This window comes from Dermacentor albipictus, chromosome 7 (genome assembly GCF_038994185.2).
Source record: "Dermacentor albipictus isolate Rhodes 1998 colony chromosome 7, USDA_Dalb.pri_finalv2, whole genome shotgun sequence".
Taxonomy (NCBI): domain Eukaryota; kingdom Metazoa; phylum Arthropoda; class Arachnida; order Ixodida; family Ixodidae; genus Dermacentor; species Dermacentor albipictus.
The window spans coordinates 55,792,068-55,809,979 of NC_091827.1; the positions used below are offsets into that span (position 1 = coordinate 55,792,068).

The following is a 17,912-nucleotide window of genomic DNA, read 5'->3' on the forward strand; positions in this document are numbered from 1 at the left end:
ATTTGATTCGGTACCATATAGGGCGATGGCTTTCGCACTTATGACTGCAATAAATCTAGGTATCTAAGCCAAAGTTACTGTATATAACGCATCAAACAACCCAAATAAAGATGTTCCGCAATCAACGCTCAGCCCCCCCCCCCCTCCATCCACTCACCCTGATGTATCGCGCGACGAAAGGCGGTACGCTTCCTCCCCGCTTTTCTTCCTTGCGCACAGAAGACTGAGCCACCATCGTCAGCTCGCCCATGCAACTATACCTCCCCCTACGTTTTCACTCGCATATACAGCATGCGGCGCGTGGTCACGATGTTATCACCTTTGTACTTTATACGGAACATATGGGCCACGGCAGGAATGAACCTGGAGGGCCCTTATAATTGCTATCGCAATAATTTAATAACAGTATCCGGCAACTGAAGCGTCCCGTGGCCCTACTCTCTCCGCAACAAAAGAAACGAAATCGCACTTTCACCATGCGGCAATTCGCTGTGCCACAACAATGCATTCTTTTCCATTTGTGAGGTGGGGGTACCGGAATGAAAAAACAAGGAACGTCAAGGAAAGCATGTTGGCCACAATCAAATGCCTGCTTTAGGTCCCGTATGTGGCTACAGAAGGAATATCGAAGAAAACTTGAGACGCTTGGCCCATAGACAAACCTACGCATACTGCTCGTTATCCTACACCGGCGAGACAAGGCTTTACTTATTGATTTGCAGAATACTGCAGGCCAACTTGTGACCCAGGCAGGAGGGAATATGTTCATACAGTAATGTAAAAAAATGCGTTCATAGAAAAGAAGTGCATATGAAATATGAAATACATTGAATCATATGAGGTACATTGAAGGAAGATATAAATACAGAAAAACACATTCTACAAGCATACAATGCAAGGGATTGAATTGAAAGGAAAGAAATATTTACAGTAACAGTTTACAGAGTTTACACAGGTTGTTGTTTTTTTCATGATAACACGCATTAAAGTACTCATGCGGTCACACGTTTATTTGAAATGCAGTTTTTCAATGGCATGTAATATGCTATTGGACAGGAATACATCGCTCGGCAGAGAGTTCCAATCATTTATTGTTCTAGGAAAGAAAGAATATTTAAAGCAATTTGTACGCGGGAAAATAGGGGTTATCTTCTCGGGGTGATAATTTCTGGTAGCTCTAGCTGGTAGCGGCTGGAGACAGGGTGTATGACCAAGTTGTAGTTCCCTTTTCCAAAGGCGGAAAAGGAATGTTAGGTGTGCTAGCTTTCTTCGGCATTCTAGGGTAGCAATATTATTTTCATTAATCAATTGAGAGGGGGAGTCATAACGTCCATAACAATTATATATGTAGCGGACGACAAGCCTGTTTATGTTTTCCAGTTTTTTAATATTTGTTTTCGTGAATGGGTGCCAGACGACGCAAGCATATTCTAATCGCGACCTTACGAGTGTGTTGAATGCCAGTTGTTTCACGGATGGAGGAGAATGTTTCAGCTTGTGTCTTAGTAGGCCGAGTTTACGTCGAGCAGACGCACAAGCATTATCAATGTGTTGCAACCAGGTTAGACGATTGTTGATAGTTACACCCAAATATTTAAAAGAGTCTGTTTCAGAGACGGTGGATTGATTAATAGTGTATTGATATGTTAGAGGGTGTTTTTTGTTGGTAATGCGCATAAAAACCGTTTTTGCTTCATTAAGTTTCATTTCCCAGGTGTCGCACCAGTCAGAAATCGCCGTAAGACTTTTATTCAGGATCACTTGATCATTGGCATCTTTAATCTCTTTGTAAAGTAAGCAGTCGTCCGCGAAGAATTTAATACTCACACTATCGTCTATGCATGCTGTTATGTCATTATTATATACCAGAAAAAGTAGCGGTCCGAGCACGCTTCCCTGCGGCACTCCCGAATTTACGGGGATACATCCAGAGTAATGGCCCTCAACATCGACGAATTGTCTGCGCATGCTCAAGTACGCACAGATCCAGTTTACAATGTTAGGTGGAAACCCATAGTTGCTTAGTTTTGTTATCAAACCAAAATGAGAGACCCTGTCGAAGGCTTTGCTGAAATCGAGGAATATAACATCAACCTGGCCGGCTTTATCCGGTGAGGTTACGCTCAAGCAAACGCGTTGCAATCCGTGGAGTCCCCACAGTGACGGCGGCGAGAGACCGTTGTTTCTTTTTTGTCTGTAAGCCAGAACGCGTCTAAAACTCTGCCAGGCGAAAATCCACTCGGCCAGACAAACACGAAGGCCCACCGAGGTGCGCCGCGCGGTGGTCTGGACAACACGAGAAAAATGCGTGCACTATGGCTAGCTCTGGAAGCACTCGGGTAGCGAGAACTAGAAAATGGCAAAGGCTCATTGTGGGCTCGCGAATAATGTAGAAAAATGAATAACAATGTTGTTACCTTTGCTGACATTAGTGCCTTGACATGGATGCTTTGGCGCAGGTTAAAAAATGCTGATATTCTTTTCTCTGGCATCACGACGCAAATTAACCACCACAACGCTTCGTCTCATGGGACCTCGCAGCGTGTTTTGTCAACTTGTCTGATAATGCTTTGATTCAGCTTGTCTTGTTGTATGGTCCGGTGAACGTATTAAGAAATATCAATGCACCTTGGGCGTCAAATGTTTGCAAGAACACTAAACCCACAGAGCTTCAGAATAGGAAATCTGGAGCAAGACTTTGGAAATGTCAGTTTGCATGAAAATTTATGGGAACTTTATACCCTCGAAGCTTCGAAATTCAAATCCATGCGCTCCGTAGACTCCGCGGCCTCCGCGAGATGCCGCGACGAGCCCGCTTGCCATCAAAACGCCCTTGCAATGTTATGCTCGGATGGGGCTATTTGCGCTATGTGGCTCCTGGTGCATTGGTGCTGCCACGTAATTCAGTCTGAGATCGCGATGTGGGTGATAAAATGCCTTTTCGAACGTGAAAAAGAAATTCTAGACAAATCCACAATACCTTCCGGCGCCGGGGGTTGTTTTGGGCAGAGGTGCATGACAGCACGAAAATATTTCGGCGGGGGGAGGGGCTGAAGGATCCGCCTCCCCGACTTTCACTCTGGCGGACGTTAACTCTTCACAGAGGAAAAAAACATCAGCATTATATTTTATGAATAATGCGCTATTTCCCGTAAATCGCGAAGCTTGCACGTAATCTGCATTAGAGTTCAAATTTTTGTTTCTAACGCAACATCATGAAAGGCAAAATGCATTGCCATTGGTTTATTCTGACTGTTTCACTGCACAAGCTGTTCGCACCATAAGGGACAATAATAAAGGCAAAGAATGTAGGCCAGCATTGTATGTACCTCATGTTTTGTATTCACCGCCAAAGTAGCAAGCTATGGAAAACTTTACGTGTTTCTTCTAGATTTCCGCACTACTCAAAGCTCCCACTAAAACTCATCATCCGCAGCCGTTTATGAGTGGTACCTTCAGTATAATCACACTAGATATAGATGCAGTCTACGATGAAGATGTGCAGAACTTCAGACCTCAGGCTTATTGCCGGGTGAATTCAGAACAGCGCTGCTGTCATTTCGTTGAAAAAGTGCCGTCGCTGCATTGGCGTGACTATTTCTTCTCGTTTGAAGGAACACAGTGCAAAATCGTCATCTTTGTCCCTCCTAAAAGAAACCTAATGCACAGCGGGTAGGCTCAGACTACCTAACTTTCAGCTCAGTATAATTTAAACACAAATTAGAGCGTAAGAATTGGAGTGTCAGTCGTCTATAGCATTACTTTCTAGAAAGGCTCAGCCCCCGTGCTGCTACACATTAAAACCTGGATCTTAAATGTCAGGCTGGGAAGTATGGCTATTACCCCATGTGTTGAAGTACTACTCGATGGAGTTTGTTCAGGTAACTGCAATAGCGGGCTTAGGAGTAATACTTAAACTTCGGCTAAAAATGTTGGGAAATGTGTATCTTCTCGTAATGTGAACATATTGCTAATTAAGTGATGTGTATACACACGTAAAAGTGTGTGTGTTGCAGCAATGACATCGCCTTAAGAAACCCCATGAAGACTAACGTGAAGCTGCAAATGCTCAATTTAAGTCCGATCTGTGTTCCGTGCTATACGTGAAGCACGTTGTCGGATTCACATGGAATGAGAATTCTCCTTATTGCTTTTTTGTTCGCGTTTAGTTTTGCTTTAGTGAGAACAGTAATAGAAATAGCTAAACAGATCATTCTTGGGTTTCCTTTGTAGCACTTAGCTACGTTAGGCTGGATGTCTCATTTTCCTTTTCCTAATTACTTCCCTCAACCTTGCGCGTTTCCGCAGAACTATTACGTCAGATAATTATCGCAATAAAAGATCTACAAAAGAAATGTTCTACCTTATTGTGACAAATAATTTTTCGCTAACTCTTTTAAAGAGCTGTGTTGCTATAAGAGATTTGGTAAACATGGCTTCAGTTTTGGCCATTTAATGCTGTACTTCTTTATCATTGCACGATAAAGCCATTTTCCGACGATAACCTTTTTAACATTCATTTATTATTTTAGTTTGTTCATTTTACACCTGAAATACCTTCCCCTCCAAGTGTAAACGTGTTAAAATTGCCACATACCTTAGATGCTGCACGAAATTCTCACGGCGGGAATGTCTGGCCACAAAGGCAGACTGCTTCCAACAGCTTTTACTCTTTTAATCGTCCTGCTTTGTGATTTCAGGCGAAAACGTGTCTCCAGTTATTAGGGCATAGAAGGACAATGCCCCGTTCCACACATAGTAGGAATCCCTACGAAGGCTAGGAAAACGTTACTCATTGCTCACATTCGCGACTAAATAAGTGCGGTGCGTATGAAATAAAGATGAAAGGATGCCTAAGGTAATTCGACGAACCTTTATGTCGCAAAATGTGGCGCAGGTATTACCGGAGAGATATAACATATGTGAATTTATTAATCACCGAACGAGTGCAGTGGCACGTTTTCAGCGACCGGCAGCCACTGAAGTGCACTTAGGCTCGCCATCAAAATATGGTGCGTTGCATTTGTCAGCGAGAAGGTGCGCACATAATGTGGGATGCTACGTAACCTTGCGTCCCCAAGTGGAAGCTGTACTACTTGAGGCATCCACAGCTATTCTGCTCTCTATGAAGCGGTATCCCGTGTGCTCCAGCCACGCCTGTAAACTGAACTATAAAACCTGGCTTGCTTTCCCGAGCATTAAGCGTTTTCTTGAAAGCTAGTGTCCAGGTATGTGTAAAGCATTGCGCAATGCACCTCCCTTCTCTTCATGCCCTTTCTGCAACCCTAATGGTCTACCGGTTACCTAGCCTACGCATTACATGACTTGCCCAGCTCCATTTTCTTCTCTTAAGGTCGATTAGAATATGAACTATCCCCGTTTACTCTCTAATTAACACCGCTTCCTTTCTGTCTCTCAACGTTATGCCTAGCATTCTTTGTTCCATCGCTCTTAGCGCGGTCCTTAACTTGTCCTCAAGCTTCTTGGTCAGTCTCCAAATCTCTGCACCTTATGTTAGGACCGGTAAAATGCACTGAATGTACACCTTCCTTTTCAAGGATAATGGTAAGCTTCTAGTCAAAATCTGAGAATGTCTGCACTATGCACTCCAACCCGCTTTTATTCCCTTGTAAATGTCCTTGTAATAACCAGGGGACCCTGTGAATAATTGACCTAGCTAAACGCAGTCCTTCACAAACTCTAGCGGCGGAATGGCGATCCTCAACTCTTGTACCCTTTATCGGCTGCTAATCATCATCTATGCTTATCTAAGTGGTTATGCAGAAATGCAATTTGAAAGCACGTGTTTCCTTACGTCATGAATGCATACTGCTCCAATGACAAATATTGTAACACTTATGCCCTAATGGGGTCAGATGGTAGCGTCCTGTTTTCGCAGATTTACGTCACTCGCAGCATGTACTGAAACTTCACTCTATTACATTATCACGATGCTAAAATATTCCGGCATACGCAATGCTTTGAAGCATGTAGCTTAATGCTTTACTTTCCTTAGCAATTTTTCAACCGGCAAAAGTTAATCGTGTTCATAGTAAAGCCCACAATACCATTATAAAGACTAGCACATGTACAGTGCAACAAAAACTATTTGCCAACCGCTCGTTCTAAAGCGGCCCAGTACACGGGGGACTCCTTTATGTTGAAATTGAAGCTGTCGCCTTTTTTTTAATATGGACCTTTAATGCGCGGACATATCTCTTCACTCAGTCCACATGTTAAACTTGCAGTACACGCACAAGAAACTCTTACACCAATTGCATCTGTTACGGCAGCCCAATGTCATTCCACAAACTCATAACACCACTTCTGGTTGTTTTCCCTGCGATCCTGTCTTTCATGCGAATCCCCTGTTCAGGGGTGAAGCAATTTCGCCAGTCCCCCACTACTCCTTTGCGTACAAAATCATCTGGTATGGCCTTATTTATTGTTTCTTCACCCGCTGCCACTTCGACGAGCTTTATCCAACGTGATTTATCATTCTCCGCGATAGATTTCATATCGTCGTTAACCTTCCGGGCGCATTCATTCACACTTACCTGCATCTGGCTTTCTCCCTACCATATAATCTTGGTTGAAAGCAAGCGTCATGAAGACAGTATGATTAAGTCAGTGCTATGAAAAGTCCTAAAAATACTGACCTCGAGGGTTTCCGCCATAGTATAGAATGCTGGCAAGGCCCGGTCCTGCCAGAGAGTGACAGACAGTGAGAGGCTCGCACTTTGTGACGAAGGTGAGCTGTGTGTGCAGATTGTGCATCACATATTTATATAACACACTTTCGACAGTCGTCATCATCATCTTTCTGGTAACTACATTTATCTCCTTCCATTTCCTGTTCTCCCCCTCCCTTCGACAGAGCAGCGGGCTAGAGGCAAAGCAGTTCCGACCAACCTCTTTGCTTTTATCACAATGAAGTGTTTCTCTCTTTCAACTTCTGCAGCAATGTTTCCGCTGCTAACATCAACACCGACTGAGAGATGCCGACATTTAAAAGCCATTAAACCTGATTGTCAACAGCACTTTTTGTTTGACGGGCTCACAATTTTCTAGACGTGGACTCCAAGCAGAGCGTTAAAATACTTCTGTTTAAGATTTTTCAGTGGACACAGTTGGGGTAACAACACCTTTTTCGCGTTGGGTGAGCTACACCTGGCTACATGTTCGTTGAAAAACCCCATATCTAAATTTATTCACTTCAGCAGATTTTCAACCGGATACCCATGCGTATAGAAAAGGTCACTGCTGAAGCACCATTGCTCTTGACAGACAACGCCATCAACAACGTTCTAAATCTTTTTAACTTTCATGGCAATGGCCTATCGTTTACGTATGACCTTCCGGTGTACAACATGCAGCAGCTTTCTGATATGTAGTTATGGTTTTAGGCGAACATCTGGGAAGGTGGCAGCGCGAAAAAAGATCAATTACCATGCAACTTTGCCCACTCGAACTTTCCCCAAGAAAGGCATTACAACGTCCTGCTTGCGTTCCTTGCATAAAAAATTGTGTGTTCACCAGATAAAGACTTGTTTTCAACAGCAGGTGCAGCGGCTTTTAAAAGTCGTCTTATCTCAGTCGGTGGTGTGTTCAATGGCAAAATCGTTGCCGCAGAAGCTCGAATGAAGCAAGAAAACTAAGGTGCGCGAAAAGGTCAATCTTAAAACTCGAAAAAAAAAAAACGCTTGAGGTGCGATACCTTAACAAGCTTAGCCAAACTATGAAGAAGTTCGCAAACAGGTACGAAATGCCTGTTTTCCACCTAACGCCCCCCCCCCCCCCCCCCAGACAACTCGCCCATCTGTGCCCCCAAATCACGGGATGTGTGGTTCGAAGGTGTACCATGGTTGGTCTACATAGGCTGCTAAACTAGGAAAGAAAACATATAAAAAACTTATTATTGGAGATATCGTGCAGTGCAGCAGCATTGAGGCGTGATTAGGTGCGGCGAGGAACGGTAAAACAGCAAAGGCTCTGTATTAAAACCGTTTCGAAATGTTGGCTCAGAATACGCTAAATAAAGTAATAGTTTCCTTTAAGATTATTTTGCCGTACAACACCCCAAAAAATGGCAATTTGTTATGTTCCGGTGTACTGGTTGTGTCTCGATGACCCCTACGGACCAGTGCGTCTGAAGCGAAGTTTAGCCGGCTTGTGCAAGCCTCTGTATAGCAATTACGTCATACTGCATGGGATTACTCACTTGAACGCGGCGGTTTCATCTGAGCTGTTTTTTTTATTTTCTTGAGATTTAGTCTTCAAGGCATTACCTGCACTTCTATTCAAATTTCGCCTAAGCCAGCAAATGGCATTTACTGAAAAAAGGTGTGAGTGCTGAAAGTTTGTTTTTCTGCCTGTTCAAGCTGCTAAATCTGACCCACTGTGCCTTTTCGTGACGATGAATGTGGAATTCTACGCGAATAAACGTAACACTGCGTCCGTTATTACTCTGTAACACAGGCTACTAGCTCAATGCAAGCAGCAAAATTGGTAGCTTTAATTGATATGTAAGTGATTATATTGCGCAGCGCTTTCTTGTGATGATTGTTTGATATGAATACATCGTGTCACACAGAATTAGTAGTGCTTCGAGTATTCTGCATGTATGTCGCATGTATTGCTACACTGTGACTCGATGTTGGCGAAACTGTATTGTTCATCCACTGGAAATATGCTTTTTCTTCATAGTGCATTGGGGGCATAATTCTAATAATAATAAAAGTAAAGTGGCCTTTTACTTCTCAGGCGCTGGTATTTATTTCCATCCCATTCCCTCACGTTCTTAAGGAACGTACAGAACCGATTGCCGTCATTACGCGCCTATGCTCACCTTGGGACATACGCCAATTAAAAATTTTATTGACACGCTCGCGCACCAACTGAGACGAGTCAGAAGGTTAGAAAGCAAACAAATTGCTCGCGTAGTGGTCGCGATATGGGAAATAAAGAAAACGTTCACACCAAGCTACATAATATCTCGATGTAATTTTCTCTTCCAAATTTCACAACCTACACTACTTTATTTTTGCATGACAGACGTTGTCTCACCATGGAAAGGTAGGAACGGCTCCAACAATCCTCAAGTTACCCAGACATGTTGGCTACTAAGAAGCTTCTCTAGCACTTTGCGTGATTTGGATTACAGTCATGCAAGTCAATCGCTACGTATGTGTCGGAGGATAGGTATATCAGATGTTGAACAAACGGGCGCCTTCCCTACTTATTGGATGAGGGAATACTGGATTACTGGAATAGTTTAAATGAATATTTAGGCGCTAACTTTAAGCGCATTGCCGATCTTGTCTCTCTGAACCGGTGCGTCTCTGATATGAGGATCCTCGGAAAAATAAGGATAAAATTGTGCAGTAACTGTTCTAGGCATATAATATTCATATCATTGATGGAGCCTATGCTACCGAAACCTCAGTCACTTTATATAATGCGGAAATGATACAGTTAACTACCTGACAATGATTATTCCGTTTTTGCTCTTACCTTACCCTTGTTATCATGCGTCTGGGCAGCTGATATGTTGCAATGTGTTCTGAATAGTTATAGGTGTAGCACCTGCATTTCATTCTCCTGAGTCCTTTCATTAGCATTTCCTTTCATTTTATAATTTTACAGCACAAACCTGGTGCAGTGTGCCAAACACAAGGTCACCCGAAAAGAAGTTTTCCTAGTCTGTTGGTATTTAATGAAATGTTCACCACAGTGCATTGTTATTGACCTGCGCTGACTTTCATAGTTCCATGCTCGTGGGACTAAATGGTCCAAATATTTGCATGACTTCCGTCACTCATCAAGCTCCAAAACCTGCAGACAACGGCGTTAATCGTAGCAATTTCTCACTCAGCCTTTTAGTGACTCTTCAGCTTTACGCGTGCGCGTTTTAAGCTACTTGTCAAAATATTTTGGGCAGAAGAACCCGAACATTGAAGATGCTCTACATTACATGCAGCATTTAGAGAGTGTTTCAACTAATTCTTGCTTCTTAAAAGGGAGCATCTAAAATCAATTTGAACTGCACGCTACGGTGACATTTAGGAGGCGGAGCGTAGTGGGCACGCCCGGCTCCATCGTAGGCTTCGCCGTACAAGCCATTGAATAAGAAATGGAAGCACCGCTAACGCGATATTTCATTGCCAGTCACTCCGCTTCAGCTGAACGCATTTTGAAGTACTTTTTGTTGCAATATATTTCTGAAGCGGTCTAATTTAACTTCAAGTGCATTTCTACATTTTGATAAAGAATGGTTAAGGGCCCCTTCAGTATTTCCTTTTCCTGAAGGCAGCCCGATTAGGTGAATAGTTGTATATGGCTATTTCTAGCCGAAATATCGATCGCGAAACCTAGTGTCAAGTTACTAGTGCAGGATCTGAGCAGCGAAGAGCGCAATAAAGTGACACTGTTTTATTACTTTCAATGGTTCGACGAAAAATCCAAGAGGTTTTTTTTTAGGCCCCGGTTTCTATCGCCAACGGAAATGGACAGGCTTAAAGAGCAGGACGTTCTCCCGAGCAAGCTCCACCACGAAACTTTGGCCAGAATGGCGCCCTCGCAAAATATTTCACATATTAAGGCAATTTGTGTATTGTTCAACTTGCGAACAAAGACTACATAATTGCCAACATAATTAAACATGATCTCGACAGCTCTTGCCATTGCTGCGACGATCTTCTGTTAAAGTGGATTAGGAATATGTCACTCAGTATAGGTGTCTATCTTTCTCTGTGTCCTTTTCAGGTGTATACAACAAAATTATCTAAATGAGCCCGTGCTAAGTGGCTCCGTTTACCCGCTCTCCTTCGTCATCTCTCCACTAGATCTTGAGAATGAATAGCAGGTCTACGAGAATGAATAGCAGTATAGGCAAGAATAGTTACCGCTACAATACCGCAAAAATATTTGGGTACATCACGACATACCCCAAAACAAGCATCCTTTAATAAATTGATCAAACAGAATGAACGCAATAGCAAGACAAGTGCAGCCTGCTGAAATTGTGAATCTGATAGAGTGATGAGCCTGTAAACCATGAAAATGCTGCGCGTGCGCGGCTAGAAGTATGTGGCACGTTGTTGCGTCTTTCAGTTCCGTGTTCGCGGACGCGGGATCAAACAGCAGTTGTGCGGCTGTTTCGTGAAGTTGGAACAATAAAAAGGTAGTTTGCATATAGATTGAAGGCCCCGCACGACGCCTTATCGCAAATTTTGGTGATACACAAAAGTCGTAAATCTTCGTGCGAGAGACCTTCTATCACCAAAAGTATTCAGATCAGTTCATTATTGGCACATTCAGGATAAGATAACTGGGCTGTTACCATGCCACCAGAAAACTGCCAACGGAGAAAGTCTCTACCTTTGCTTCGACTCGCATCCGATGGCGGTGTTCCCTGCGCACTCACTTAATGATGCTGAATATTCACGTTACATTCACTCATCGTACTCCACCCCCTTTTTCTTTCTTTTTTTGCGTGCTGCATGTACAGCAGTGGAGCTGTGCCTTGCACACTCGATGATTAACTGAAGTCACGTGCATGGTGTCTGAAGTCGCTTGCATTGCATTTTACATCACGACATGTGGGCGTGTGCCCTTCACTACGTGGCTGGGAGCGCCGCTCGTTCGAGAGACTTTGCTTCACACTTCGCTTCTTTGAGACGGTGGGCATTGGTTTCCCTCTTTTTGCAACACCCTGCACTACAATACCTCGCAGACATGATCGTCAGCGCACGACGCATACGCTACGCTTGACTGTTTATAATTACCAAACTTCGAGAGCTGCCTTTTAGGGCGTAGCATGCACTGCTCTAAGTATAAATATATCCTAGTACTGCGTCCTTCATAGTCTACAGTGCAGCGTGGCCGCTTCAAACGCTAGAAGTATACATAGGCACAGTAGAAGGTTAAGTAACCTTAACATTTTCCTTGCTGCCGAAGTAGAAGCACTTAAGCTGCTGTTGCTGCTTAAGGTGATGCAAAGAGTTGGTTGCCTTCATTCTTTGCATGGGCTTTCAGGCATGCCAGAACAGTTTCGATACATTCGTCACTTTCGGAATGGGACGGTTTGTTAAGCTACCATGCATATAAAGTGTTATCACATTTTTAACACCAAGCCACTAATAGGCAGGTAGTAAATACATCGCATCGGCAGATTTGATTGTTCCCCATAATTTTATACCGATTCGATGACAGCAGCAGTGTGTCACCACGAACGCTACTATTTTCTTTCTTACAATGCATGCACCGCGTTGGCACGCCTTGACGGCAGGCTACTTTCAGAACAGTCAATATTGCAATGCCCACATGAACTGTCGTCGCAGCAAAAGTCGGTCAAGGCTTTGTTGACCTTTTTACTTGACAGTGGCCTATTAGAAAGACTATAATGACCCCATTCCATCCCTTTTCATATTTTTGTCACGCTTTTATTTTTTTCACGCTCTTCTTTCCGTCTTTACTTCCCCTCTCCTTCCCCCAGTGCAGGGTAGCAAACCGGAGGTTTTACCTCTGGTTAACTTTCCTGCTTTGCTCTCATTTGAATCTCTCTCTCTCTGCACTCAAAGTCGTCTTTGCTCACACAGCATTACCTCGTATGGTCTTTAATATGCATGCAAAGATGCCATTGCCCTCAGCTTTTGAGTGTATCGCAAAACTCCGCCCAAGTTATAAGACGCCAAAGCTGAGCAATGGCGAAATGAATTGCATCTCATGCTTCAACTCACAAGTCGACAGGGTGCCGGGGTTCTAATCTCAGCCGGAAGGAAAGTTTTTGTTTCTCGTGACGCTGTGGTGAAGGCCAGGTAAAGAAGATAATGAAGTATTTATTTACATATAACAAAATACAGGTAAATAAACATTTGTCGTACCTGTCACTAAGTTGAAGCTCCGATAAACGAAATACAGGCAATACCTAGCATAGTACAAAGATAATCGGTAACAGGATGAGTATAGCGCAATGGCAAAAAAGCAATACAAGCCAAGTTCGAAGTACCTTACGTCATTATAAGAATCGATGAGATAAGAATGCTATACATTACTACATTAGCACAATGCAGAAAAACATATCTCCAAATTACCACAATATTAACTAAAAGGTTAATTGTCGGCGCACTGTACTGAAAATCAATTGCGGCATCTGGACGTTTATTGTGACGTTAACAAGGTTAAGCGGTAACGCTTGACAGCCTTTTAGAAGTTCGAGGAAATAATGATTTCCTCTTGCAGTTAATTACAAATTTTATTACCTGATACTCTAGAAGACCTTCAATGTGCACTTTACTAGACAGTGCAAGATCAAAATGTCCTCTACTAACATTTCTGGTTTGAAGTGACAAAGAATACAATATCAAAGCGTTAAATGGGTGGTTGTACCTCACAACCCAGTAAGCGTACATGGATATGCTCTGTTCACGCAGTAGTTGAAACGTTAAAATGTGATACTGGATCAGCACTTTCAGAATCACACATAACTCTAATCACTAGTTTTTGAAGTTTCCTAATCTGATGTAATATGGTGTATATCACCAGCCCGAAAAATTTATATAGCACTTCAAATGATATTTTGAGATAAGGATTAGAACGTCGCCTGAAGATGTTATGACCAGGATAGTGACGATGATAATCTTCATCGTGGGCGTGAGCGAAAAAATATAGAAGCATATGGACAAAGCAAATTTGTATTCATTTTTTAACTGCTGGGGCACTAATACCTTCCTCTATTAAGAATGTATTTAACTTTCCTCCAAGTCCATGACCTTCCTGTGCCTTCATGGCTGCTTTTATTTTTCCTAAAATTTTCTCTTAACCATTTCTTCTTTCAATAATGTTACGTCCAAAATACAAAAACGCTTTGACATGCAAAACAAGCACATTGCGGCAGGACAGAGAATCAAGAAATGAAGCTACACACGAGCAGATTGGTGAAATGAAATGGCTTTACGATGTACACAATTATGGCCTCTCCTAAGAATTACTTCTTTATATAGGTCTTGTCGCTCCCTAGGGCATAAAAAAAAGTTCAACATTTTCCTTTATGCCATTAGCCTTCGCATTTTTAAAATGTGAGTGAATCTTGTCTGGGAATAAGCATACTGTCATGCAAAAATGGCTCACTCGAGCCGTTGCTGTAACGCTCGATAGCGCTCCAAAGTCTAAGTTAGAGAGTTAGCTAATGGCAAGCTAGTACCGATGGGCTGGCAGTTGAGGAAAATGAGATGTGTAACTACGCACCTTGAATGATACCACCTGCAGCGTTCGCAGCAGTGCAATATTATTGCGGAAACGAAGCTGAATAAACACCTGTTGGTGATCACCTGTCGTTAGTTGTATTGGGCGCCATATGTACGACAAAGTAACTATTGGAATTCGTTCGAATGTACGTCATAGGTTGGTTCAACATTGAGATTTACATGCCTCACGCGGTACACAGAAACTTTACTATGACCATTGTGACTATATATTTTGACATTCTCATGGAGAACAGGGACATTTATCGCGGTAACAACACCATTGAACGGATTCATTGGCAAAAGGGCAACGAAATAAAGAAGCATTATAGAATCAGGCAAGCAAACCCGCCTGCACTTTATAGCCAGAAAGTACCTGCAACAAAGAAACTTACCTGTAGAAGAACCCGCATTAGGGCAAGTTGGTTCATGACTTAAGCAGGAAGAATTGTCACTGCTTTGCCTTGAATGTGGCTGTGCCCCATTGTGTTCAAATACCACGAGGAGTGCCTGTCACTGATTTTCGAAGCTTTCCACAGAGAGAAAGTAGCAACGTTTATGTAAACAACCGTCTCATTTCAATCTTTCTATAGTGCATATCATTTCAACCATATTGATTTTGTTCCGCTACTTGTGCGCACGCTCTTGTCCCGTCTTTTCCTTTTTTTTCTTAAGTGTTGGCTTGGTGGAATATTAGAGAGAATTGTTAGTTAAGACCCTTGTCTGTCCATTTGTATGTCCTGCGTTTTCGCGCAGTTTCCAGAAAACAAAATTAAACATAAATGCGTAGAAACAGTTGTGTCGAAAATTGTGGTGCGAAAATCTTAATTTCGACGCTGTCGCCGGACAGTTTCCCTGGGAGTGGGACATGACTGCCATTAAGGAAGTACTGTCGAGAACTTCAGATATGCACGGATTCTTCTCGAACTTAATGTGTGCAAAACACTGCACTTTTCGCATGGGAAACCTTTCTCCGCAGAATTTAATCATTTCTATATATCACCGTCAACTCTATATCACCGTCAACATTTCTATATATCACCGTCAGCAATTGACGCGGTCGAGTATTGTTGCCCGGTGTCTGGTATCAGACCCTGCAGATGTGAGCCCTTGGCTAAAGCTACCCTAAAACCGCCTAACGGGGCGTATAAGAACCACACTTTCGAAACTCTGGTTGTTCAGTCACACTCACTATTGTGACATAGTAAGAATATTGTATACATTTTATATGTCGTCAAACGTTTGCAAAGTCAATATGTGTGAATTGGTGCTGACGAGAAGCTATTCCCTTATTACAAAAAACGACACTGAATATTCATTGCTGTTTGTGTACAGACCTAATAATTTGTTGTAGAGCCTTTAAAAATAATAATAAACCTTTGGAATACAATATTTCCGAACGGCAACACGCTCATCGCTGTTAGAGCAAAGGGACGCCATATTGTACAGGGCTAAGATTGTGCGAACCTTTGTTGCGCTTGCCGTATTGCAAAACATATTGTGCGCCGACTGCTTATGACAATTCTTCAGTACAATACTTCGAGTACGTCTGAGTATCAGAATAACAACCGTTACCATTGCAATTGTTCTTTACCATTGTTACAAAATAAGATTCGTGCGTTTGCTCTTCCTGGGACGTGTCATAGACGTTGAAGGTATTTTGAACCTCGTTTGCTCTGTTCATATCCTTTTCTGGTGTGCAGTGACTGCAGTTCTAACAATTTCGCAGGTGGTTCCCCTGTGGCTATGGATCCTGAGGATTACAAGAGCATCAAGAGCGTTCCAATGCAGTCCGTATTTCCCAAAGAGAACGTGCTTTCGGCCATGCAGTACGAGCCACGCACAGATGACGTCATAATTGTGACATATCCGAAATGCGGGACGACTTGGACTCAGTACATTGTCTCACATTTTGACAAAAGCAGAGCCGCCCAAGAGTCCCGCCTAATATATGCTTTGTTCTCCACTAATCGAGCTTTTGGGTGCAGAGAGTGCCACGACCCCTGAGAGAAAAGGGCCCCTGGTCACACACCTGCCACTCAATGCTATAGTGTTTTCCATGCGTGCAAAGTACATTAATGTCGCGAGAAACCCTTACGACTGCTCTGTTTCGTGCTGTTACTTTTACAAAGGTTTCACGCTCAGGAGCACAGAAGACGTGTCCTTTGGCAGCTTCCTTGAATGCTTTCACTACGGCAAGACCCCCTACGGTGAATACTTTGGCCACCTTCTTCCCTGGTATGAGATGAGAAACGAGCCCAACGTCTTGTTCTTTACCTACGAGCAGCTGAAAATGAATACCAGGGAATTAGTATTGAAGATTGCAGATTTCCTTGGCGAAGAGCATGGTACGGCTTTGAGTGAAGACACGGAGTTCTACGAGAAAATCTTGCAGTCATCAAGTCTTAAGAACATGAAGGCCATCTTTGATTACACCCCTTCCGAGCGTATAAAAGCGCTGGGAGAACTTCCGCCTGAAAGAAATCTGAAGTCTCTTGAATTCTTCAAAAAACTGAACATACAGAAAAAAATGTACAAGGGCTCAGCCCTTGTGCGCAAGGGAATGATAGGAGACTGGCGAGACCACTACACAACAGATTATATTGCGAAGACTAAAGCTTGTATAGCAGAGAAAACCAAGGAGAGTGACGTCATGAATCTGTGGAAGGACTTAGATCTTCCGTAAAGGGAACCCGGATCGCCATGCTTTTGCGTGCAACTTGACAGCTTAACCGTACCAGCTTAACAGTGCGATAACAATATAACATGCATGACTAAATTATTAGTTATTGTGGTCATGAGCAGCGTGCTTCTAACACCGGTACCTATCAAAGAAATCTTAACAGCCTAATGAATGAATGCCAGTCTCATAACACTGTCGCAAGCTTTCACCCGAAAGTCGCAGTTTCTCCCGAGAGCCGAAGCATCAATTGCAATAGCAAATTAGTGTGTAGCCATGCGAAGAAGCTATAGTGGCTTTATAAATTGGGAAACGTTCCCTGAAGAACTGAATTAACATGCATGGTGTGAGCTTACACAAGCAAACATGAACACATTGCATTCTATGAGTGCGGACTCTCGCTGCCAAAGCGCCGGTGTGAGCAAGCGCGGCAGCTGCAGCGAGCGAAGTGACATTCGTGCTGTCTATCGCTTCAACGCAAGAGCGGCGAGAACGCGCGCCAGATTAAGGTGCGATCGTCGGCTTCCCTCATGTGCTTTCGCTCGCACATACAGCATACGATGCGCGGCGATGCTGTTATCGCTCTTGGACTTTATAAGCACATCTCGGCGACGGCAAAACTGAGCTTGGAGTGTCCTACAGTTACTATCAGAATAATAAAATTATTGTTGATGCGAAAGCATCAAATGACGCCTAAATTTCCCTTGGCTGCTACAACCAGTCACCAGCGCGTCTCGAAGGAACAGATACGGGATGCGACACAGCCGGGCGAGACGTGGCGCGACACCTGCGGCGAGGCAGTCGAGTGATGTGTGATGCAGCCACCATCTCGCTCTCGGAATCTGGTGCGTGGTCTCTCTCTTTCTTCCTCTCTCTTCCTCTCTCTCTCTCTCTCTCACCCCCACTGCGCTTTGCTGCTGCGCGCGCCTGCCGGCCTTTAGTGGCCGCTGCTGTTTCCTCGGTCTGTTGTCGCGCAGGACGCCCGTCGG

At 43.4% G+C, this 17,912-nt stretch overlaps 1 protein-coding gene across 1 annotated transcript; it reads left to right on the top strand.

Moving 5' to 3' along the window:
• The first annotated feature begins 2,043 nt into the window (after positions 1–2,043).
• Positions 2,044–16,929, top strand: LOC135906824 (amine sulfotransferase-like). Its single transcript, XM_065438419.1, has 3 exons — positions 2,044–2,111; positions 15,947–16,072; positions 16,389–16,929. Exons 1-3 carry the CDS (start codon positions 2,044–2,046, stop codon positions 16,927–16,929), a joined length of 735 nt encoding a protein of 244 aa, XP_065294491.1.
• The last annotated feature ends 983 nt before the right edge of the window (positions 16,930–17,912 follow it).